General features: G+C 34.7%; 1 protein-coding gene across 1 annotated transcript in view; it reads right to left on the reverse strand.

Annotated features, from left to right (window-relative positions):
• Window positions 1-978: 978 nt before the first annotated feature.
• The window catches only part of Slc44a5 (solute carrier family 44 member 5), a 105,972-nt gene continuing 80,323 nt past the window's right edge, over window positions 979-26,627 (reverse strand). The window contains exons 8-20 of the mRNA XM_026409553.2: window positions 25,545-25,657; window positions 21,322-21,453; window positions 17,840-17,939; window positions 15,187-15,279; window positions 14,654-14,741; window positions 13,869-14,134; window positions 13,269-13,363; window positions 10,823-10,926; window positions 9,547-9,620; window positions 8,646-8,716; window positions 8,438-8,526; window positions 7,101-7,185; window positions 979-1,070 (exon numbers count right to left, since the gene is read on the reverse strand). Of these exons, the coding sequence (XP_026265338.2) occupies window positions 979-1,070; window positions 7,101-7,185; window positions 8,438-8,526; window positions 8,646-8,716; window positions 9,547-9,620; window positions 10,823-10,926; window positions 13,269-13,363; window positions 13,869-14,134; window positions 14,654-14,741; window positions 15,187-15,279; window positions 17,840-17,939; window positions 21,322-21,453; window positions 25,545-25,657 (1,402 nt within the window). The remainder of the gene's footprint in view (window positions 1,071-7,100; window positions 7,186-8,437; window positions 8,527-8,645; window positions 8,717-9,546; window positions 9,621-10,822; window positions 10,927-13,268; window positions 13,364-13,868; window positions 14,135-14,653; window positions 14,742-15,186; window positions 15,280-17,839; window positions 17,940-21,321; window positions 21,454-25,544; window positions 25,658-26,627) is intronic.

Here is a 26,627-nt window from a genome sequence, read left to right on the forward strand (position 1 = left end):
GTAAAGTTTCCCTTTGTAATTGCTAGAAGTTTCCCTTTCCAATGTGTAGAGAACACAGAGAAATACAGTCTTATTGTATTTTCAAAGATATCCTATAGAAAACATTACAGTTTTAAACTTTTTTTTAAAAAAAAGCAAAAAACAAACCCAATATCATTTTTTTCCCCTTGTGTATAGTACACATTCATGAATGTCCATTAGGCACAAGGGAAATTGTTTACACCACACAAGGAACTCTCTAATAGTGAGATTATCAAACATGGTGAAATGACGGATGGGTTCCATTCAGTGAGCAAGAGGAAAACAAATGCAAGAAGATTTGTTTTAATCACTAAACATCGCAGATTTTAATTTTTAAAAACAATGTTTGTAAACTTGCCCACAAAAGCTGGGTAGTATTAGCCAGTAAGGCACTTTGTCAGCAGACGAAGTAGTAAAGGCTGGATGATTGGCAATTTGCTTAACAGGAAACATTCTATACTAAAGACAGCAAAGACTGGAGTGGGTGGTCCTTTTACTTGTTTACTGTCAAACAGGAGTGGGGAAAGCCCTAAAAATGTTTATTTCACTTTGTTTACCAATTTTCCCTGCAGAAGAAGTCTTTTAGTTGTCATCTTAAAAATATATTAGGAGCTATCAATTTAATAGTGTACCCTTTTTTCAATCTAATATCTAAAAGAATATTAACACAGTAGATGTATTTTCAAAACATCCAAGCCACTCTTATTTAAAAATGAATTACAAAACAAAAGATCTTAGTATAAAAATGTTCCATGTTATTAACAATTCCCTTGCAACTTCTGATGGCTTCACATTATTACAATATAAGCTTTGGTATAAAACATGCAAATGCAAGCCAACAAGGTTGTGAATACAGTGTTGCCAAACACAAAGCACTTATGAAACAAGTGTTGCGCAGACAGCAGATTCGGGAAGATAACACGCAGCAGGATGACCAGTTCGTTCTTCTACTGGTTCTTATTTATCGCTCTCCATCAAAATCTTCATCAGAGATTGACTCACGAAATAGGGTCTTATTTTAGAACCTTCATTTCGTTCTAAGTCGTCCACTAGGAGGAAGAATGGCACAGAGTTAAGTATCAGAGAAAAACTGTAAGAGAAGTAACATCGCCATCTGCTGCATACTTGTTTTATAGCAATTCACAATATCACTTTTTTTTAAAACAGTTAATCAACGTTTTTGTAAACATAGGTATGAAAAAACAATCAGCCCTTGTTATCATGATAGCAAAATATTAGCTCATTCTGTCTAACAGGTCAGATTTTGCCAATATGGAATGTCTGTCAGTTGCACGGTCAAGGAAATAACTTTTACTTTCTTTTTCTCCATTTACTTCCTAAATTACCATATTGGTTCAAGATATTGTTGTTTTGACACCAACAACATAGACAGTACAGCTTTGAAAGATAACATTTGTACAATTTTAGTGAACGGTATTTTCAGATCCCTCAAATGAAAGTTTTGAGAAATATTGCTCTGTTTTTACAGTTATTAGTTTACTTGTTCTGTAAGACAATGGCTTCTAAATTTCTTTTCAAAAAAATGCTCATTTTTACTCTAAGCATTTCAGTTACACAAAGAACTAATAGATAATATCTTTCTGACTAGGAATAAGCCAATAATACAGTTAAACAGGCAACTGTTTCTTACAGGTTGACTTAAATTTATTCAAGTGATTTTCCAACTTTTATGTGTGTTGGGATCAACTAGAGAAGTTCATATATTTGAAGGTCCTTGTTCAAGCACAACATATCATAATCACTTGGATAGGGCAAGGGCATCTATCTGTATTTATAACAAGTTCACTGATAGAGGTTACTGTTTTACTAGCTCTTTGTTGTGGCCCTTGTATTATTGAACAACAAAGTAATAGTAAAAATCTAGAAAGATAAGCAATCTTTTTTTGCATTATGCTTCAAGAAGAATGAAAATTAAGATTTTTTTTTTTTTTTTTTTTTTTTTTTTTTGCCAAGAAGTGAGGCCAGGTGACTTTTGACTACAATAAACTTAAGAAAGAAAGCTAAGAACAAGTTGCTGGTCCATAGGATGGATATTTTGAAAATCTTTTCTATTCATTGGCTACATACTATTAAGCTGCCATAATAAGTCTAAATCTAGCTTCCTACACTTCAGTGTAATTAAGTAAGTTAGTATTTATAGTAATGTGTAACACAATAATACATTTATGACTCTCTTCTTGGATATGCAGATCATGTTCCAATCAATATGTCAGGTCAACATGTTCCATTCAGCCAATACTTAGATAATCCTTGTAGGAAAGCTTAGTGTAAAAGCCAAAAGGATGCCAACTGGTTCAGTGATTCTCTTGGGTTACATTTTTACACTGTTAGCCGCATCATATGCATTTGCACAAGGAGGGGCAGGCAGGTATATGAGCATCTGAATCATACTTTGCTCTGTTGTGCAAGATGTAGGCATGGCTTACCAGAAACCTGCTTTTTGCTCTGACCAGCAGCAGTGGAGGGTGACAATAACACTTCTCTTAAGCCCTGGAGAAAGAGATTTCCTAACCTGGAGCATGTCCATTGTAAAGGTACCAGATGAGGTACCTAATGGAGGACCAGTATCATATTTCCTTAGGGTAAATACTGAAGTGTCTTATTTATCTTTTCTCTTTCCTCACTGAAGGTTGAGCTAAATTTTAACCTTTTGTAGAACAAAGCCACATAATCCTTATAATCTAGAAATATAGGTATTATCATGACAAGAAAAATCACTTGTCTAAAGCAAATCCATATTAATTTTATACATGGTTGGAGTAGGAAATTCTGGCTGGAGACGAAAGGCCTGAGTTACGTGGCAATTTCAGTTCAGAATATTCTCCTGGTTATTGGAGGCTCATATTATTGGAAACGACATTCTAGAACTCAGATTTGACTTCAGTATAAATATAATTTCACTAAAACAGAATGGACTGTGAAGGTTCTTCACTACCTTCACCCAGTAATGTTCTGTAGAACTTGTGTGACAATAACATCTAGATGATTGTTATGGACTTGACTCACATACCGAAATATACTTTTTAAGGAACCATTAATACACACTTAATCACAGTTTGGAGAGTTGTCCACCAGCTAGAACAATATAAATAAAAACCTTAGCACCGTATTTACAAATTTAGTACCTTATTCTGGTTAACTATAAACAATATTTTTATGGCTAACTAATTACACATTTATAGTGCTTTCAAAAGTTGCATGAATATCCTTTACAAATATACACTTATAAAAAGAAAGGCTATCAAAGTGCTGTAATGGAAATAGCACACCATTATAAAAGTTATTAAAACACTTTCTGCTATAGATTTTTAAAAATGATTGACATTAACACTTTGCTCTTCGGCTAGGACCACAGTCTATAAAGTAGACTACTTCACAGAGGTCATTGTCCTCAAGAGTCTGACACTTCAGATGGTGCCAAGTGCTGACTTTTTAGAAAGAGCACAGAAATTTCACATTACCCCAAAGCAACATTTGCAAATTACACTTGGCCTAGTTTACAAAACTTCAACTTAAGTGTGGGTGGCACTGCTGGGAGAGTTTCTACTCTGCCTCTGGGGAGCTGGATGCTTCTTGATCAGAATCCCATGCAGGTTAGGGGATATGAAGTAGGGTTTTTCTGCAGATCCATCATTTCTTTCCAGATCTTCACCTGTGAATGCAGCAGCCAAAGCAGGGCAAAAGCAGCAAGCAGCAGAACAATCATACACATTTTTATAAATTGGAGAATCGAACAGGGAAAAATCAGAGAAATCAGAATTAGTCAAATATAAGAGAGATTAACACAGTTAAGTTGCTGATGCTGGACAAGGCGAGAGGCCCCCACTTCTGCCCAGAAGCATTGGCCCTTCACACTAGTCCTCTCCACTCCCCAAAGAAATTTATTCAGATAGTTTCAAAGTTAACAAGGCTATCCATGTCAATGGTTATCTTTAAATGCTATGACTGTTCCTTTTAGAAACTTACAAAGTGCCACATTCCTGGGGATGAAGTTGAATAAGAACTATATTAATTGTGTGATAAATGTAGAATAATAGTTGGATATCGGAATTTAAAGTCACTTTTAATAGCAGTCCATATACTGATGTTGCAGCTTCTTCAAGCTGAGGCCCAGGGGTGTAAAATAGCTGAATGTGATCTGGGAGGCAGTGAGGAAGAGAGGGCAAGGTTCTGGATGTCTAGGCCAACTCTCATCCTACTGAACTATAAAGCTCCCTCCCCTAAGTCCTTGTGGTCTACCTCAGATTACATTTCAAGGCGAATGCCAGGGTTCACTGACTTCTCTCCTATGTGAATTTACCTTCCTCTTCGCTTGCTTAAGCGAATAGGAAAACGATGGCACTGTCACTGACCCACCCACTGGGTGGCTGGGGGGAGCCTCAGAACTATGATCAGCAGCTAGGAGAAATTTGCATGGGACCAAGTTTCCAGTGAATATATATGATTCACAGCACAGATTATCTAGATTCTTTGGGGAACAGCTGGATTATTGACTTAGTAGGTTTTTATATTAGAACTCGAAGTGACCTTCCTGACACACAAAATGAAAAAGCTAGGAAGGAACATGATAGACAATGCACATTTTTGTTGTTGTTGTTTTTCTTGTCCTTAACCTTATTTCTATATAATATCACATGTTATATATCTGTATCATTTTTACCCTTGAGGTAGCAAGCCTGATCTGGATCATGAATAATGATCTACCACTATTATTTTTTCCCAACACTATTATCAGTGCTTTGTAATATTACAAAGATGCTATGTTTCCATTAGTAAAGGGTTTACAAGTGATTGGCATTTTTTTAAAAGCATCAGTTTTCTGGAAACCAGCATAATGGATATGAAAAGATATATAAAAAACAAAAAGTATTCAACACAACCAGAATTTGGCTGAGGGTATCACTTAAGAAGAAACTCTCCAGAGTATGATGCTGCCTCTCATAATAACTGGGAGGGAAGAGGAATGCCACCCGGTTTCCCTTGTTCTCTATTATCAGAGACAATAGTCTTTGAAAAAGAAACTGTGTCAACACACACTGTATTGAATAAAACTGACATTACACTCATCTTCAAGAAGTTGGAAATCTATTAATAAATATAGATGGAAAATACGTTGTTTTAATTTCCTAAGTTAAAAGTACACTGACAAATTTTAAATCAACATTATTAGCCTAAGCTTTCAAAGACTGAGTACTGGTAGGTTCTAGACATTTCCTAAGATAAATTTTAAGAAATATTTTAAGTTACAAGAATAAAGAAGATGATAGATAGATCTCCAAATAGTGCCTATGATGAGCATCTGAGATGACAGAGCCCCTTCTGTATGATGGCTGAGGCACAGCCTAAGGACCTTATGCCTTCTTCCATCCCATGACAAAGCTGGAATTTTCTCATGTTTTCTAAATATGACTTTTCTTTTTTTTAAAAAAAAATACAAACAACAGAGATACTAGTAAAGGATTAAACTTTTCTGTTCCATTTACAGCCAGAGGAAAGGCTAAGTGGTACACAAAGATTCTCTGATTTCTTTGTCCAGTTATTTAAATTATTTCTTAATATGTTCAGAAAGAAAAAAAAGGTCATTATTTTCTAGGAGATTTTTCTTCACATATTTTACCTTATAATCATTAAATCCTCTCATGACCCCAGTGTGAAACTGATGCTGTAGGTTATTCTATAAAAATACTGATAGTTTTATACACATGGATTGCTCAGTAATGCCCTGTACAAAAATAAGTTTTCTCTGCTCTTTTAAGAGCAACATGTCAGAGACATCATCTCTCCAGATATATAACTGTATGCCTAATGGGTTCTGCTATCTCACTGGCTGACCCTGCCTTCTCTAGGTTTGCCACAGAGATGTCACTGAAGGTGAAAGCCAGATCAAAATCCTGATGGGCACCAGGTTTTCTGGGTTATTATTTTACATGAGGTGCTAATATAAAGCATTTGAGGTGCTAATATAAAGCATTTGTTCTGTGTATGTGAATTGCACATGCCACCCAGGGGCTCAGTGGTGAAAGAGGCATTGAAATTCTTAAGGTTCTAAATGGATCCAACCACTTCCCCTATATCTATGTGTTATGCTGTTACATTGTATGAGTTGACAGTATGGATTTTTGAAACTGTTGCCATCTTGGCTTTACAAGTGATCTCCTCAAAGAATTCCCAAAACCCAGTGCACAAAATTCAGTTACATCCTCAGTTCTGTTCACAAAGCATATCAGAAGTCCATCACTGTTGTGAATTTGAAAATATATTAAGAACTGAAAAAATAATTTCATGCTAGTACCCAGCCATGACCCAAAACATTCATTTTAGTAGATGACTTTCTTGTGCTTGGTAAACTGTTCTCTCTACTGTTGAAGTTCTGTTTTGTTTCTCTCTCTTTCTCTCTCTCTTTAATTTTTATTTTTGTGAGTGTGGGTGATTTTGTATTTTCCCCACAGTTTACTAAGGTATAGTTTCCCCAGCTTTATTGAGGTTTGATTGACAAATAACAAATTGTATATATTTAAGGCATGGAGTGTTCTGATACACATACATATTGTGGTGTGGTTATGGAAATCAAGCTAATTAACATATCCATCATCTCACATAGTTATCTTTTTTGTGTGTGTTTGGTGAGGTTGCTTAAGATTTCTCCTAGCCAATTCCAAGTATATAATATAGTTTTCTTAATTATGATGACCATGGTGTACATGAGATTTCCAAACTTGTTATCCTGCAACTGCAATTTTGTTCTCATTGAAAAAAAATTTCCTTGGGTTCCTCACCCCTTGGTTCCTGCTCTGCATTCTTCTCCTTTCTTGAGTTTGCATTCTTAGATTCTATATATAAATGAGATTAAGTAGTATTTGTTTCTCTGTCTCTGGGTTATCTCCCAGCTGTTAAGGTTTAAAGAGTATATACTAAGAAATGTCTCCTTCCAAATAAATACTGCTTTGTGCTTGTAGCTGGGTAATAACAAACCCACAAATCAGCTAGAAATGTGGGTCCTCACCTTCTCACCTGTCAGTTATCCAGGAAGGGGGGAAATACACATACTGAATACTTACAGAAGCAGAGGAAAATTGTTTCAACACACATTGAATAGACACTGAAGCACCCCTTAGCAATTAGATAAGATCCAAAAATGACAGTCTGAAATGGATAGAGAAGAAAATCATTGACTTTGTACAGAACAACAATGCAGGTGAAAATGAAAGTCATGGCAATGAAGCTTTGAAGTAACTCTGTTAGATTTCAAAGTAGAGACCAAAAATATTAATAATGCTTTTGTGTGCTCTGTCCTGAGACTTAAAGAAAATGTACTAGATTGCCTATCTGTCTTTTCTCTGCTGTCCGAATGCCTATCCCAAATATCCCAGTTTTAGGATACAGCATCCCAAGTCAGTAAAGCAAAGGGATTAAAAGCACATACTCCCTGGGTTTGAATCACTGCTCAGGGGCTCAACATAAGGGCCCCTTATATTAAACTGGCAGTAGAGAAGACAAGAATGTGGGTAACAACAGCATTTATTCCACAGGGATGAGTGAGGTAATACATTATAACAGAGACTCCAAACTTCACCCAGATATCCTCCAGTTGCCTCATCATCTATCCAGATGTTGGGATAATTCAGAAGATTTCCTGACCAGGAACTGCTCTGCCCACAGGGAACCACTTCACTGGAGGGCAATACCCCTAAGGGCAGTTCATGGCTGCCAGGTGCCTAGTGAGATTGATGAAGGCCCAGATCCTTTGCCAGAATTTAATTGTAATTATGTCTGTGGTCTCAGCTATGACTGCAGCAGAGGTCAGCTTTTTCTGTTGCCCAGACTTGCCCTCCTGGCTTTCTTATAAATGTACCTTAGCAGAGAACTAATAAAAAACTTTCTACATGAATTTCTTTGTCTCAACAGTTGTTTTCATCTCTAAAGCAGAATGGAGGTTAGCACAAAGTTAGATCAATAATGTTAGCTGTCATTTTGACTGCTCTTTTTTTTTTTTAATTTCCCTATCTCTGATAAATCAGATTCAACAATACTCAGCTGCTATCAGCTGCTATGGACTGAATTGTGCTCCCCTCAACCCCAATTCTCATGTTGAAACCCTAATCCCTGATGTGATGGAATTGGAAGATGAGTCTTGTGGGTAATTAGCTCAGAAGAGTGGTACCCTTATAGAGGGATTAATGCCCTTATAAGAAGTGACATGAAAGACATCTCTCTCTCTCTCTCTCTCTTCCTCTCTCTCTTTCCCCACCACATAAACCAACAGTAAGGTATCCATCTGTGTACTAGGAAGAGGGCCTCCAGAAATGGAATCAAGTAAGAATAAATTTCTATTGTTTAAGTCATCCAGTTTATGGTACCTATAGCAACCTCAGCTGACTAAGACACCAGTTCTTACCAGCAATGGTACCCAGTAGTAATTTAAAGATGTTGGTCCTTGTATAATCGTTGGTATTTTTTGTGTGAAGATCAAGAAGGCCAGGATACCTACATTTAAAAGGCAGAACACATATATTATGCACTTACAAAAGCGGTAGCTTTTTGCAGCAGAGCATTTTCCAAAGCATCTTTTCAACTTTTTATTATTTTTTAGTAGTAGTACTTACCTATAAACCCAGAAATTAGAATTTTTCCCAGGAACAATATAAAGTGTGTAACTTCATCTGTAACTGCAACTCTGAGTATCAGAAAAAAAGAAAGTATAACTTTACGTTTAAAACGCACTTGTTACTTGAAATTTATGAGAGTAAATAATTCATGAGTTCTTTTTAATGTGTCTTTGCTAAAATTTCATTCAACAATCATTAAATAAAGGAAATAAAAGTAGAACCCAGAGACAAAATTCTGACTTATTTTTAAATGAAATAAACAGAAGATGGCATTGTAGGTCTGTCGGGTATCATGCAATCCGAGGTGTCAGCCTCTCCTCTCTCTCTCTCTCTCTCTCTCTCTCCCCCCCCACCCCCTCGTTGAGGTTATAGACACCCTGAATCCTGAAGATGCTGTATTTGTTCTCCAATTTTGTTCACTCAGTCTCCATCAATTTTGGGAGAGGATATGGTCAGTGATAAGATGACAATGTGGTTCATCTGGGGAATTTCTTAAGCAAAAGAGATAATAAAAATGAACAAATGGGGGCTGGGATTGTGACTCAGTGGTAGAGTGCTTGCCTAGCACAAGTGAGGCACTGGGTTTAATCCTCAGCACCACATAAAAATAAATAAATAAAACAAAGATATTGTGTTCACCTACAACTAAATTTAAAAAAAAAAAAACAACAAATGCCAGTGTATATAAAAATCTAGGTGGATGATGAAAAACAATTCTAGGATAGGAAAAGAAATTAGTGATGTGAGAGAGAAGATTTAAATCTATCAAATTAAAGTAACATTCTTGCCTAACAAGGCTACCAATACTTCAAATAACATATGAAGGATATAAATAACATATGAAGAATATAATGCTCAGGTTCATCAAACTGTTGCAAGTTTCAACCTGATTACTTACTTTATAATGTTTCTCATCAGCAGATTGAAAGCATCTCTTGTTGATATGCAGAAGTTTTTTCCGTATATTGCAATCTGAGGAAGACAATTGATACTATTCTTGAGTCAGTAGCATACTCTGACACCACCAACAGACAATCCAATGATAGGAAAACAATTGGATATTTTTTCTGTCATCCATACTGATGCCTCCTCCTTCCAACATATGGGTTTGTGGGAGGCATGAGAACTGTGTGTTCCTCAACTCTGCAGAGCCCTCAGGGTCCCTGACATGATAATGTCCTTCACTTGCCCTAGACCCTGAACTCCAGGGGTTAGACTGCCTCCTACAGATGCACGTCTTTTTATCAAGTTTCAGATAAGGACCACTGTCCTTGGAATGTTTTGGATGGACTCAATATTATAGTCTTTACATCAAATATTGCTCAAATCCAATGCCTTTCCCTGTATTTGATTTGCTGATTAAAAGACTCAACAGAATACACTCACTGGAGGTAAATGAACAATTATTTGAATCTCCATGACTATTTGAATCCCTTCTCCAGACCCCTTTGTCACTGTGATAATAAGCAAGTGTTATATGGTAGTAACTTCTAAAATTTAAGAGGATTAAATTTCTGAATCCCCTCTTAAAAAATATCTTTAGAAGTCGTCATATTCCCATGAGAAATACATAACAAATTCAGTCAAATACTGTAAATATCTACACATTTTAACACAAGATTCACAAAAAATCATGAGGCCCTCCTTTCTTCAAATTATGTAAGTCCCATAATTAGAAACATATTTTCTTCTCAGAGTGAAACATCAACAAAGTTCTCCACCTACTCCTTCAAAGACCACAAAATGGTTTTCAATCTAGCACCATTTTAAGTTCCAGTACTTACACTCTCAAAAAAGATATTGAAGTTAACTGTATCCCTAATAGTACTATATAATTAAGATCCTGTCTCAACTACAGAAGCACAGCCCTGCATCTCAGGTTGGATTCACAAACCCTTTTATCAACATGGAGATTAGTTCAACTGCATTATGTAAAAGTGCTTTAAAGGGAGCAGCATAGATCTGGGGTTGGGTTTGTAAGCAGTAGCTTAGTAATTTTTTTTTAAATATTTATTTATTTACTTATTTTTAGTTCTCGGCGGACACAACATCTTTGTTGGTATGTGGTGCTGAGGATCGAACCCGGGCCACACGCATGCCAGGCGAGCGCGCTACCGCTTGAGCCACATCCCCAGCCCCTAGCTTAGTAAATTTTAAAAAAGAAACCTACTTACCATAATATAGGCATTTCTGTTTAAAAACTTTACCATTTTTTCCAAACACCAGAAACAGCATGTCAGGCAGCATTGTAGAAATTTGGAAATGCTGTTTTGGGCTTCTGTGAGAAGGAGATATTTTAATCTATTAATGATTTGTTTCTGAATCCTATGATTCAAAATAAATAATAATATTTAAATAAATAAATAATATGGTAAATAAAAAAATGTTAAAAATGGGCCTTACATTTTTTATTGTGGCAAAATAGACATAAAATTTGCCATTTTAATTATTCTTACATTTACAATTCAGTGGCCTTGAGCACATTTACAATGCTGTGCAACCATCACACAACCCATTTTCAAAACTCTTTATCATCTCAGACAGGAATTCTATAAGCATTCAACAATTACTCCTTGATGCCCACCTCCCACAGCTTCTTGTAATCTCTATTAGACTTTCTGTCCATAAGAATTTGCCTCTTTTGGGTCCTTCATAAGTGGGATCATAAAAAATGTGTCATTTTTGTATCTTACATATTTCACTTAACATCATGTCTTCAAGCTTCATCATTTCATTAGCTTTTAAGGCTGACTACTATTCCATTGAATGTATTCAACAAATTTAACTTTTGCGACATCTGTTAAAGGAAATTTGTATCGTTTCCATCTTTTGACTATTGTTAATAATGCAGCTATGAACACTGTTGTGCAAATATCTTTTGAAGTCCTCATTTTCAATTTTTTGGAAATATATCTAGAAGAGGAACTTCTGGATGAATTGTAAATTCCATTTTTAACTTTTGAAGGAACTGCCATACTGTTTTCAACAGTGGTTGCTCCATTCTCACCAGTGATATACAAAGGTTCAATTTCTCTACATTCTCATCAACACTTTAATTTTCTGTTTTTGTTGTTGTTTTGATAGTCATTCTAAGGAGTGTGAAAATAATTTAATTGTGGTTTTAACTTTGCATTTTACAAATAGTGATATTGAGCATCTTTTCATGTCCCTATTGGCTATTTATGTATCATTTTTGGAGTAATGTCCATTTAAGCTCTTTGCCCATTTGGAACTATTCTTTTCTTTTTTGCTGTTGATTTGTAGTTGCTCTTCATATACTCTGGAGATTAATCCTTTATCTGGCATATTATTTGCAAATATCTTCCATGGTGAGTTGTTGCTTCATTTTCCTATAGTATTTTTTGATGCCCAAATATTTTTAATTCTTTTTATTGATTCATGGTAATTATACATAATAGTGAGATTCATTATGCCACATTCATAGGATTTGATCAATCATTCTCCGGTACCTTCCTTTTCCCTCTCCTTCTTCCCCTCCTGGATCTACCTACACTCTATACTAATCTCCCTTTTATTGTTTTTATTATTATTTTATTTACAGCATTATAATTATATATATTGATATATAAGTGGGATTTATTTATTATGGTATACTTATATATATATATAAACATAGCATAATTTGCTAGATTTTGTTCCAAAACTTTTTGTTTTCCAAATCTTGGTACTTTCCCAGGTCCTTCCTGCCTCCCCACCCCCCCACCCTTTGTACTCGACTATTGCTTGTCCTTAATTTTGAAGTCGTATTTATTTATTTATTTATTTATTTACTTGGCCCATGCTTTTGGCGTGATAGCTAAGAAATCATCACCAAATCTAATGTCATGAAGATTTCTTCCTATGTTTGCTTTCAAGAGTTTTATAGTATTAGCTGTTATGTTTAGCTCTTTGATCCATGTTGAATTAATTGGTGCATGGTGAGGGTCCAACTTCATACTTTCACATGTGGATATCCAGGTTTTCCAGCACTAGTCTAATTTTCACAGCAAATGGTTTTATATGTGAGGGTTTATTTCTGAAATCTCTAGTCTATTGCAGGCCTTCATATCTATCCTTATGCTAATTCTACACTGCTTGAATTACTAGAGCTTTGTATTAAGTTTTGAACTAATTTTGAATAGTCATTCCTTTTCAAGGTTGTTTCAGTTATCGTTTAAGGCAGATTCTAAACACAGTTCCTGTGTTTGAACTCTGTGTATCATATTAAAGGCTCTGTCAGTGATATTCACATTCATATTTTCAATCTAACCTGACCTGATCCCTAGGTTTGGAACTGCGTACCTGACATCACTACGCTTCACATCAGTGACAAGATTAAAATAGATTTCTTAATCTTGCACTCTTTTTAATTTGCTTCTCACGTCTTTATAAATAGGACCACACACTTTCCCCCCTCTTTTCTTCACCAGTGCCCCTCCCTTTCCTGGCATTCGATCCTCTGGTGGCAAGTCCTATTGGGTTGTTCTTCAAAATGTTTTCCAAACGTGACCATTTCCATCTTTACTACCCCAGTCCAAGTTAGTCATCAAGCCTCTCCCTACCCCCTAGCTATTCTTTTCACAACAGTCAGGAAGTCTGAAATAAATTCTGAAATCTTACTTTTAAGTTGGCTGTCCATGTATTCTAGGACCATTTTAAATATTTGAATTAATGAAAGAATTAAAGCTCCAAATGCTAGTGATCCTGTGTGATATCTAGACAAATAAAACAAGAATAAAAGTTTAAAATAAGCTTAAACTCTTAACTATCTGGTTACTATTCAAACAATTTTCACAGGAAAAAGGGATCTGCAGAAGAAAGAGATTTTATTCACATGGAGGGACATCTCCACAGAAGGTTTTAAACCATATACATCTGTCTTGTCCTTCATCTATCAACAGTCTATTCTCAAAAAAATAGACAGTTTAACCTGATCAGTGAAGATACAGAGCCAAGTTAATCTTTAATCTTTCATTCGGTGTTCTCTTTTATCTCTTCCCATCTTTAGGAATTTATGGGATTTAGAAGAATATTGGCCTGGGTAGAGATTGTAAAACCATGGCTATGAAAACAGACAAGCCAATGGCTGTCCATAAATATTAAACCCCACTCTTAACCTCATTTTTACTTTGCCACTTGAAGCAACTAGCCAAGACTGAAATATGAGCATACTAAATATAACTGAGGATATGGGTAAAGGAGCTTAACATTGGAGCTTACCGTAAAGCGTATCCAAATGCAGTAAAAAGTGGAAATGGTGGAATATCATCGGGTTTTTTCATGGCCCAGTAATAAGCAGCAAAGGCACCAGCAAGGGAACACTGACCCAATGCAATGACAAAGTTTACAAGCCAGATAAAGACAAATAGATTGTATATATGGAAGGTATTGATGTACTGATGGTACAGACTCTTTCCACCACCATAGAAAGCAAAGTTACAATGAGCTCCCGGGCAAACTCTGGAAATTTCAGTTGTATTAAAACTCTGTACTCAGGAAAAAACAAAACAAAAGAAAACAAAGCACAAGAATAAATTCCACTTCAAAATAACATCTCCCTGCCTTTTTGTCTTTTGTAGCTCCCAAATAGCATGTCTTGTTTTTTTTTTTTTTTTCTATATTAGTTTTTGCTGTTACTCCACCATTTTCTATTAGATCACTTCATATAATTATTTAATGAGCCCTGGAAAGTTCCTAATTTTCAATCATATGCTCATCACTTTGCAGCTACTATAATTTCACATTTATTAGTGTTTTGTTGGCCATAACAGCCTCTTGAATTTATGATAGAACAAGAAAACTCAGGAAAAAAAAGTGATAGTGCTTTCTCTCCAGTATTCCTACGGTTTTCAGTGCTCTCTTCCTTAACAGCTGACCCACCCTCCAAATAGTTATTGTTGCATTTGTGCATTGAAAACTCCATTTCAGGATGAATACAACTGCAAGATGAAATGCAGTAGAACTCTGTAATGAAGTAAGTACTGAGGAGAGTTTCTTCTACTTACCTCTGGTTCACAGATTTTATTTGAATAGATACATGGCTCATCTGTGGCTGTAACTGTGTACATGGGTATTCCTGATGTAGCCAAAAAACTGAATGGACTCTATTAAGGAAAAAAAAACTTTGCTGGGACATTGAAAATAGACAAGAAAATAACGCAGATAACTCTAAAGTTTATGGGGAGATGAACTTCAATATCTTCTAATATTTTAATAATTCATTACTTATCACACCTAAGTTAATATAACCTGCCCCCCCCCCCCCCCCCCGCCCTGAGTGGCTCCTAAAAACAGTGAAATATAAAGGACTTCTCTTTGGTTATGTGAGGCCAAAAGAAAACAAGTCTACCACATGATTTTTTTTTTAAGGAGAAATTAAAACAATAGACAAAACATTTTAGAGCTTGGAAAAAATATCCAGGTATTTCTTTAGGATGTTCCTTGTTTTCCCAGAGAAAGAAAACACTGAAAATAAATTCCTCTCCCTGAACAGTAAATATGGACCTTTGGATTAAAGAGATCACTCATCAAAGGATACACTGCAGTCACAACCCAGTAGGAAATGCAGATTAAGAGCAGAAAGAAAGTTAAAACTGGATATAGTAATGTACTAGGAATGCATCCAATGGCTCTGAAATAAAACAAATATTTGAAATTCAATCAGAACTGTAATTTCTCAGTGAAATTTTTGTCTGATAGAAATAGAAATAAGCCTTAGACTGAATTAATTCTAAGAACCTGATTCTTTTTTACTGATCATTCTGTTTGATTCTTATTTGGTTTTTATTTGTATTTAATACCTTTTTAAAGTAAGTTGGGATATTCTTCCAAGAACACTGTTATTGTATCTGGTGTATAATGTATGGCTAGGAAAAACCCTGTAAGAATTTGAATAATGAAGTATAATGAGCATGCTTGATTGCTGCCTAAAGTCCCCCAAACTTTCTTCTTTGTAGTTATTTGTGTCTGGACCATAAAGTTCTGATACATTATAATCACGAGACCTATTCCTTTGTTCAGATTGTTAAACTTTTAAAGTTGGAGACCTTGAAGATTTTCTGTTAAACCTTGAAGATCTCCTTCTGAGTTCTTCCCTAATTCAAAAATACCTAGCTGGGTGCAGAGATGAATACCCGTAATCCCAGCAGCTCAGGAGGCTGAGGCAGAAGGGCTGTGGGTTCAAAGCCAGTCTCATCAATTTAGCAAGACCCTGTCTCAAAACAAACAAACAAACAAAGAAAAAAAAAAAACCAACCAAACAACAACAACAACAAAAAACCCAAAACAGGCTGGGGGTGTGAGTCAGTAGGCAAGTGCCCCTGGGTTCAATTCCTGGAACCAAAACCAAAAACAAAAACAAAAACAGTAATAATAACAACAAAAAACCCCTTCTGTTATATTCAAATGAATTCATTTGCAAACATTGAGTGTTGGGAACTTACTTTTACATGATACCATTCATTCCATTTTCCTGACAAAGTATTAGGAAATTCTGCATTTTCTAACTATTTGCAACTTATTTCCAGGAAGAAATGTTCATGGTCAATTACCACCATTTTTTGCCATAGCAACCCTTCAAGTAACTCCATATCCATTTTTTTCTCCTGGATATTCATTTCTTTGATTTCCTCATAGGATATGGTTTGTAAAATGTTCATCATTCTAGCTGTGCTGTTTCTAACTACTATTTACAAATGACCATTTTAGAATATGACAGAATACAGTTTGATGTACCATTTAAAAATATGATGGGAATCTTACTGCTGCAGATGCTTTGACCTGTCTCAGTTCTTTGGCATTTGTTACCTTTCCTTCACTATTTAAGCTATGTTGTTCTCTCTTTTCTTGATACACTGATTTCAAGTGAACTACTATGTATCCTTAATTTTACTTTGAATTTGCATATGCATTCATTCCAGTCTTTATTTTCCCTTGAGCAAGCTATCAACTTGTTACAGTAGTATTATCCCTCTAATATACACACACACACACACACATACACACACACACACACTTAGGGTCATAACAAGTGGGGCATGTTACCATGAACTGCACAGTAACATACTATTTAAGAAATAAACCCAGCAAATCAGTGGTGTTCAGTGGATAATGATAGGGCAACAGTTATTGTGGGAAAAAGAGAGTTTAACAAACTGCTTGTTGACTATTTAAACCACTGGTTTCAGGTGGCACTATTATTATTATAATAATGTGGCAGTTTGGTTACAATAGTCCTTAAAGATGATTAAAAATAATTTTGGTTCTTGGTCCTTAACAACTTAGTTTCCATCGTCCTAAGTAAAGAGTGTGCTATTGGCTTTATAGGAATGTTCTCCTTGTTTCTTCCATGCATTATTCAAAAGTTTAGAGTAAATGTTATCCTCAAGTGACCTTTTGGAATAGTTTATAAACTATAGGTGTTATTACCTCCCAGCATGAATTTTATGAAAGATTTAGTGTTTATTTTATAATATTTAAAAATAAAAATGGCTCTGTGTTCCTGAATCATGAGCCTTACAGAATGAGTAGTCTGGTGCTGCTAGAATTGTTCCATTAGAAAATGTTGTCAATCATATATAAATGATAATAGCATATAATTGAATTATAGAATCATGGTGATTTAAGTTCTATAAAACATCTCAACTATTAATGTTAATATATGACACAGTAAGGATATAATATAACCTGTAATATAGCTCTTATATAGAACTTTGTTGCTCATTTTAACCTTTTATTCTTCTAATATACACTTGGTGCTCAAAAAATATTGATACATGGACAAGACAGATTGTATCCTATTTACCCTGTAATAACTGAGGATTTGTTAGCTGGGTGTGGTGGTGCACACCTATAATCTCAGCTACTAGGAAAACTGAACCAGGAGGATCTTTAGTTTGAGATCAGCCTTGGCAATTTAGAGAAACCCTCACTCAAAATTAAAAAAAAAAAATAACAATGAGCTAGGGGTGTGACTCAGGGGTAAGTGCCCCTCGAGTCAATCTTCAGCACCACAAAAAAATAAAAATAAAAAACAAAAAGGGATTGTTAGTGGTGAATTTTCTAGTAAGAGTCCTCCTGGATGGAAAATAGTTTTCTTTAAGGAGTCTTCTTAGTGGAAAAACTGTGTGGGGAGTGCAACTAGCAGTGGCTGACTTCACTGACTGACTGAGTTTCTATAGTAAGAGCCTTACTTGCTCCCTTCCTTCAGCAGAACAATGGCGACACGGATTCGTCTCCTGAAGGCGATCAGCAAGATGATGACAATCACTTCAACGATGATGAGTATTATCACTTAGAACAGGGGAAAAAAAATCAATACAAAAACAAACTTCCTCCGCAAAAGTTAGACCTGTGCTTTAAGATTATTTCTGTCATTTCTGACACTTTATAATTTAAACGTGCTGCCTTTCCAAAATACCAACCTTCTGAGTCAGTTTTAACACCTGCATGATATACTAAGAAATTCAGACTAACACCTTTAGCTAGAGTTTAAACATATCAATTGAAAAGGCTTCATTTTATCCATGAAAACATTTCACACCTCTTGTAGAAATTGAGAAATAGGCAATTAAGAAGGAAGGGTTTCCTTCCATGGTAAGAAACTATGACAGAAGAATTTTTTAGGCTGTTCACCTTGCTCCAATGTCTCTCAACTATCCTTGCTGTCAGGGCAGTCTCTTGGCTACCACATTTTTATTTTGTGACTCCACCCACCAGAGCTACCACTATTGATGGAACTGGAGTGAAATACAAGCAAACTTGGCCAATAAACATCTTAGAATCAAAACTAAGGGAACTTAGTTTAGTCCTGAAGTTTATAAGCCTCTTGAACTGAGGGTAATACAAATTTAATGAACTGTGTCAAATCTATCTTTATGTGAAGAAAGTGAATCATCAAAGAAAGAATAACATGTATGTGTGTAAAGAAAAAGAATAAAGGGAGGGAAATTTGAGTTCTTTGGGACTTTTTCTTTTCTTGATGCGGTTAAATTTGAACATCCAGCTCCTTTTTTGAGTTTGATGAGCTACTTCTGTATTTTTATAATAAATAGCCTCCTCCTCCACCCCTAGAGCTTGTTTCATTTTTTTCTCTTTAGCTAGCTAAATTAGGTTTGTTAAAACTTAATTCTACATAATCTCAATTATCATGTCCTCAATTCTGAGATGAATATTTAGCAACAAAATTTTAGGGAAAGTAATAATTTTAACATGCATTCTGATTTCAGAAATGTTAAAAGTAGAAAGGTATGGATCATAAAATCAAGAAAATATAGTACTACTAATAATAGACCCGAAAAGTATAAAAAAAACTTTATAGAAACTTAAAATCCTACCCAGGAAGGAATCCCTACTATAATCTCCTTGCTAGGTGTTCTATTCATGCTTGAGCACATTCAGTGATGGACAGCTCATTATTCATTCTATTATGATAACACATTCTGATATCATATCACACATCAGTTAAGATCTCCAAGTAAGTAAAAATGAATTAACTTGGAGCTGCAGGAGTAGCTTATGTAAGTATCATCTTGCTTCAACATCTTTTTTTAGTGAAGCTATGTATTTATACTTTCATGCACATTTTATTCTCTTAAAACACTAATTTCATTCTTAAATTGTGGAATATAGCTACTTTATGCTAAAACTGTTATCTTCTGATAAACCTAAGAAAATGACATATTGAAACTGCATTAAGGAACATTGTATATTAAACTTATAATAAGAAAGTGAATTATCAAAATGGTTACCTTAGAGAAATTTAAATGTCTTTTGAATTTATGTACTATGTTGCCCTCTTATGTCTGAATAAGAGTAAGTAATATAAACATATTTGATATCCTATAGAACTCTGTAATTTAACAGAGGAGAAGATTAGAACCTGGGGCATAAGAAAGCTACCCAGGGTCATGAAGTTAATAGCAGAGAGGAATAGAACTATCTTCCAACATGATCAAGGACTCATAAAATTATAATTTTGTATTTGTAAATGCTTATTTTTAGTGTTTTTCTTAATAATTTCACATGTATGCTTTTTTCTCTGGTACCTAGAATTTTGCCAAACACAGAGAAAGTAATCAATTAATATCTGATCAATTATGAAGCCACAGGCTCATTTAAAAAGAGATTCATATTGTTACACTTGCAAATTTAAGAAAAAGAGAAGCTCTGTATTTTCCTAAAAATATCGCTCTTAATTTTTCCAAATTTGTGACTGAGACCTATCGAAGAGAAGAGCTAAAGGTTTCAATACATAACGAGTGAAATATGTTCCCTTTAGAAAGGACAGATAACAGTAAGGGGGCGGGGAATCAATGAGAAGATATGGAATCACTCAAATTCCAGATAAGGAATGAGGATGCAGTTCATAAGTTGCATGTTTTTCGTAGTGAAAAATAAAATCTGTAAATGAAGCTCTTCTTCTGCAACATATCTGAAAAACAATGAAAGTGAAGGGAAATAGTCTTCATGAGAGTTAGAAATGGGAAGTCGACAAGTAAGAATTTGACATTTTGATAAAATCCTGTCTAAGAAAAATTGAATTTGGAAGACAAAAAGAACCTGGTGGGGACTTGTGTGCTACAGAGCTAGGTCATCAAGGTTGGCATCCTCATGAAGAAACCATCTCCCAAGCCCATCTGAACCCCTGTGCTTCAAAAGCTTTTCTTTGATAATCTTGCTGCCCTTTGCTTTGACACCAGGAGAGTGCTGTTCTAGATGAGATGTGTCTGTTTTCTGGTTGCAGGGAGAGTAGCCTAATGGTATAAACAAATAAAATTCTGGTGATGTGATTTGAACCTGTGTGAATAGACTGTGTATACAAACAGAGATATGAAAAATTGTGTTCTATATGTGTAATAACAATTGTAATGCATTCTGCTGACATATATAAATAAAAAGGCTAAATATTCTTAAATAAAGAGACAAAATCAAATTTTCAAATTTGGGGGAAAGGGACCTATGCCTGGAATCATGGTGTGTCACTGTATGTTTCCCCTTCTGAGGTTCTTTCTGGACTCCTTATCAGACCTCCCTGAACATGGTAAAGAGCAAAATGAGCAATATAAAAAGGAAATTTTTTTGGAGCAACATGTAATTAGAGATAATTAAAATCTTGATTAAAGAACATGAATCTCTGAAGTGCAAGGAATATTATAATAAAACCATTCTATGAATATAAGACTAAAGTCATCTTGGAAATTTTGCTTTAAAAATTAATATTACCCTTAACTAATTCAATAATCTGAACAAACATTTTAAAATGTACATTTGTTTTCAGTTACTTATTGCTCAAATTCCTACAGTAGTTCAAATGTCTTGTTATGAGAAAAAGTTTCTTATTTTTTCTTTTTACTTAAACAAGTTTGAAAGATCAACCTTTTATTTCTTTATGAAATCTTTCTTAGATATCAGGTTACTGTCCATAAACACCCAAAACCCAACCACTTTAAGTTGAAGGCAAATGACTTGAGATCCTTGTAAAGTAATATTTTCTTAGATAATACAATAAATTCTCCTCAATGACTTTTCCATTTGCTATAGCTTGCAGACATTTACCTGTAATTCCATCGGTGGGAAATGTATTTAACAGTTTACACCAACCCACGCTTTCCTTACATGAAGAGATATCTTTTCATTATTATGTTAACAAAATTAGTTTTTAAAATCCACTCACAAAATGAGAACCATGTCTGTTTCAATTTAAAGTACATGCTTATGTTTGTCTCAATCCCGATGTCATATATAGTCAGTGTAGAATTTGGATGGTGCTGAAGATTGTTGTATTCCTCGTAACAGTACCATATTCCTTGAAAAGAAAGAAAAACATATTAATGTAAAATGTTATTTTCTGAATTAGAAGCCATATGCTTATCACACATAACTATGTGAAACTAGTCAGTATGGTCATTTCTACAAAGGTAAGATTCATATTTACATGGTAAATATTTTATTTGGATCTAAAAGTCTAAATTGCTTCTGTATTTCACAGGTTTTCAGTATTTATGTGGATAACTCTGACTTTAAATGTATTTTTGGTTACTAACAACCTTAATGTCTATCAATAGGAACTGGTTATGACATATTTGTTCAGTAAGGAAATGTGCTGAAATCTCTCTGGGAGAGAGATTCAACCCAATTCAACACTCAGTATCAATTTATTATTTATTAACTTATTTATCCTTATAAATTAGGAATTTCAAGACTTTTTTTTATACTGGAGATTGAACCCAGGGGTGCTTAACCACTGAGTCATATCCCAGCCTTGAGGCTATCTTAAGACAAGAATAAAAGTTTAGAATTGATATTATTTTAGTTAATTTAATTCTTTTTCTCCTTAATAAGGTATTTCATTTAAAAGTATCATCTGATACTATTATAGTTTCTAAAGTTTTCTTCTGTTTAATGATTGCTAGTATTTTTTTTTACCCATCTTTACATTTTCAAATATTGTACTTTCTTTTGTGTAACTTTGTAAATAACATAGAGTTCCATCTTATATATCTGTCTTTTCCTCATATTTTTATTGGTGCATGATAATTATACACAATGGTGGCATTTATCATTACATATTCATACATGCACACAGTATAACAATTTGGCCAATATGATTCCCAGGTAATTTCCACTTTCTTTCTCTTCCTTCCATTGCCTGATTGCTTTCCTCTACTGATTTCCTTTCAATTTTCATGAGATTCTCCTGCCTACCTTTCTTTTCCTTTTTCCCAACTTCCACACATAAGAGAAAACATATGACCCTTGTCTTTCTGAACTTGGCTTATTTTGCTTAACATAATGTTCTCAAGTTCTATCCATCTTCCTGCAAAGGCTGAAACTCTATTGTGTCTATATACCACATTTTCTTTATCTAATCATCCGCTGATGGACATCTAGGTTGGTTCCATAATTTGGCTACTGTGAACTGTGCTGCTATAAACATAGGTGCATGCTATAGTATACTGACTTTAATTCTTTAGGATAAATACTGAGGAGTATTTATCCTTAGATAGAGCTAAGTTACATGGAGGTTCCATTCCTAGTCTTTCCAAGAACCTCCATACTGATTTCTGTGGTGGTACTAATTCACAATCCTACTAATAGTATAAAAGTTTTTCTTTTTCTCTTCAGCCTCTCCAGCATCTGTTATTGTTTGTATTCTTGTTGGCTGCCATTCTGACTAGAGTGAGATGAAATCTCAGTGTAGTTTTGACTTGCATTTCTCTAATTGCTAACGATGTTGAACACCTTTACATTTATTTGTTGTCCACCCTCTGGTGGAGGGTTTGGATTTACTCAATATAGGATCATATCATCAGCAATGACCTCTCATTTGACTTTTCCTTTTCCTAGTCATATCCCTTTGATTTCCTTTCCTTGCCTGATCACTCTGATTAATGTTTCAAGGACTATATTGAATAGGAGTGGTGAGAGTGCACAGTCTTGTCTTTTTCCTGATTTTAAAGGAAATGCTTTTCGTTTTTCTCTATTTAGTATGATTTTGGCTTTGGGTTTGTCATGAATAGCCTTTACTATATTTAGGTAAGTTTCTTCAATCCCTGGCTTCTCCATTTTTTTGTAACATGAATGGGTGTTGAATTTTATCAAAGGTCTTTTCTACATCTATTGAAATGATCATATAATTTTTATCCTTCATTTTATTTAAGTAGTGAATTACATCTATTGATTTGGATACGTTGAATGAAACTTGCATCCCTGGAATTAAACCCATTTGATTATGCAGTATTATCTTCTTGATGTTTTTGAATAGTTTACTAACATCTTATTGAGAATTTTTTTATCCATGTTCATTAGGGATATTGGTCTACAGTTTTCTTTCCTTGAGGTGTCTTTGTCTGGTTTTGGTATTAGGTTTATACTGGTTTTATAAAATGTATTTGGGTATATTTCCCCCCTTTTCAATTTCATGGAATGATTTAAGAAAGACTGGTATTAGTTCTTTTAGTTCTTCTGTAAAGGTCTGGTAGAACTCAGCTGAGAATCCAATAGGTCCTGGGCTTTTTTTTTTTTTTTAAAAAAAGACTTTCAATTTCAATCTTTCTATTTGTAACTTGATATTGCTCTGTTTAGGTTTCCTATATCTTCTAAATTCAATTTGGGCAGGTCATATGTTTCTAGAATTTTGTCAACGTCTTCCAGATTTTCTAGTTTATTGGACTATGAATTTTCAAAATAGATTCTGATAATCCTCTGGATTTCAGAAGGGTCTGTGTGATATTTCCTTTTTCATCTTGTTGATATGAGTCTTCTTTTTCTCTTTGTTAGTTTGGCTAAAGATTTTTCAATCTTATTTACCTTTTCAAATACAAAGATCTTTGTTGCATTGATCCTGTGTATTGTTTGCTTATTCTCAATTTCACTGATTTTGGCTCTGATCTTAATTATTTTGGGTTTTTAGTCAATAAACACTTCCTGGTTATTGCTCAATATTTTAGTTCTGTACATTTTAAATTGGACATTACTATTATCTTAAATAGGTAAGGTCTTTGCTGCTTGACCTATATGTTTATCAATTTATTTTCTTTGCTCACTATCCTTTCTTGTATCTCATATCTTTTTGTGGATTCATTTTTCTTCTTCCACTCACTTTTTAAAAATCACAACTGTATTTCAATCAGTCAGGAAAAAGCTTGGTTAACCATTAAGACTACCTCCATTGCTAGCATCTTGGTCTGAGCTTCCCACATAGTACATGGATTGCTGCAAATGCCACCTTACTGGTCTCACTGATCTACTTTTGTCTCACTGTAGTCTATACTGAAACCAAAAGTAGATTTTTAAAAAAGTTATGATCTCTGGACTTCAAGTACTCTTCCCTCAATAACATTTCTGCCTTACAATAACAACAGTGACAACAAGAACAGATAGTCTTTACCGAACAAATTTGCTATATGCTACCAGATTTCTAAGTACTGTATATATATTATTGTATTTTATGTTCACAGTTATTTCTTATATTATTGAAGAAACTATGAATTAGAGAGACTATGTACTAGCAGAGGATCGCACTGTTAATATGACATGCATCTGGGGTTTCTTTCTTCTTCTTCTTCTTCTTCTTTTTTTTTCCCCAAACTCTAAATTAATGTTCATGATACCAGAGTTATGGAGACTCTCCTGTGTTTCCCTTAACTTGTTCTCAGTGAGAATTGTCCCCTTGCTGCACATGGGCCCTGGAACACAAGTTGTCTGCTTTTTTTTCCCCCCTTGCTTGTATGACACATCCACATTGTTTTATGTCCTTGTAAACTGGTTGTTCAGTAGGAAATGGTTGCCCATTATATGTAGAAATCCAGTAGCAGAGGTCACCTGCATTCAGTCTTATTTACTTATAATTTCCAATCTAATTGGACATTTCCTCACCATAAGTAGCTTTAAGCTTAATTGCTACATGATTATTTGCTGTGTAAGCACTATCTAAGGAATCAGTAGAGAATTGAAATTGATTGCTTCATTGGCACTTTGTATATATTGACTGCCTTTCTCTCTTTTTCCATTGTCAAAGTTGTAGCATAGCCAATCTCAGATTTCTTTTGCTGCTTAAGACAAGTCAGTGAAGTCAATAGCAGGCTTTATTGCCCTTTCATTCTTGGTGACAATAACAGAATGCTTGAATCACATGCCTAGATTCTCCTCCAGCAAAGAGCAGGGGTTATTTAGAGCTCCAAGTATCAACAACAACAACAAAAAAACCCAAGACTTTTAAATAGAAGTTACAAAGACAATATATTAAAGGTTAATAATTATTTTAAATGTCACTATTTGTGGGGAGGAAATAATCAAATCAAAAGCAAGTAAATGCTTTCTGGTGATTGACAATGGCAAATGAAAAAAGAAAACATTATTCTGATGTTTGGTAATTTTAAGAGGTTTGATACATACCATATCCTACAATTCCAAGTACACCAAATGCAAATATCCAGAAGAGGAATCCAGCTATGAATTTGAGGAGTATCAGAAATGTCCAACTAAGGATCATGGCAGTACATAGGCCTCTAGAGGGAAAAACCCACAACAAACATGGCAGTCAACGTGCTGCAAATAACATAATAAAAATATCAAGACAAGACCCATTTCTATTCAAAATAATGCTTAGAATATTTTATTTTACCTGACTAAAGAGAAACATTTATAATGATAAAAAGTATAAGCAACCTCGGTTTACCTAGGCACAAAGATGCTCATATAGGAAAATTAGGGACTTTATATATGAGCATCTTTGTATGTCAAGATAAACCAAAGCACTGTATCAATCATCAGTCTAGGAAAAATACAATTCCTCCAACCTACAATTTGACCTGTCCGCCACAGTTGTTATGTCCTATTTTTTTTTGCTTCACAGCTACTTTCCTAGGTGGTAAATTACAAAATATATGCATGGTGGATTGTGCTACTCTCTCTACCTGGTGATTAATGGAAAACTTCTACAACATGGATGTCTAGAATAGACTTGAACTAGAAAGACAAGAAAGATAACTGACTACCTAGTTCCTGAGCTCATAATTTTGTGGTTGTTATCACTATAACATAATTATCTTGAGTAATTTGTTGTGCCTGACATCACCAGACAGCTATCCCAAGTCCCCTGTGAACTGTGGGCCACTGGTAAGTCTTCAGCATCTCCTAGGCCATGTAGCCTTATCATGAAGGACTATTTTCTATTTTAATTTCTTCCTTGAGTTTGACTGAGCTGTTGGAGAAGCTTCTATTAGAATCTGGGTTCAGATTCTAAAGGAGTCCCTGGGGTAATTCCTCAAAGGGAATTCATTAAGATTGTAAGCTGGCTGGCTCTTTCATTTAGAACTGACATCTCTGGTGCTATCTGCAAGTTTTCAATCATAGCAACAGAAAAACCCTGGTACATGGGTCCAATTCATGGTCTCAAATGTTAAATTTAAAAAAATCTTAATAATTACTGTTGCTGAATAGAGCACAGCACAGCATCAAGATTGCCTTTTCAGATAA

This window comes from Urocitellus parryii, chromosome 11, assembly GCF_045843805.1.
Source record: "Urocitellus parryii isolate mUroPar1 chromosome 11, mUroPar1.hap1, whole genome shotgun sequence".
In the NCBI taxonomy this organism is placed as follows: Eukaryota; Metazoa; Chordata; class Mammalia; order Rodentia; family Sciuridae; genus Urocitellus; species Urocitellus parryii.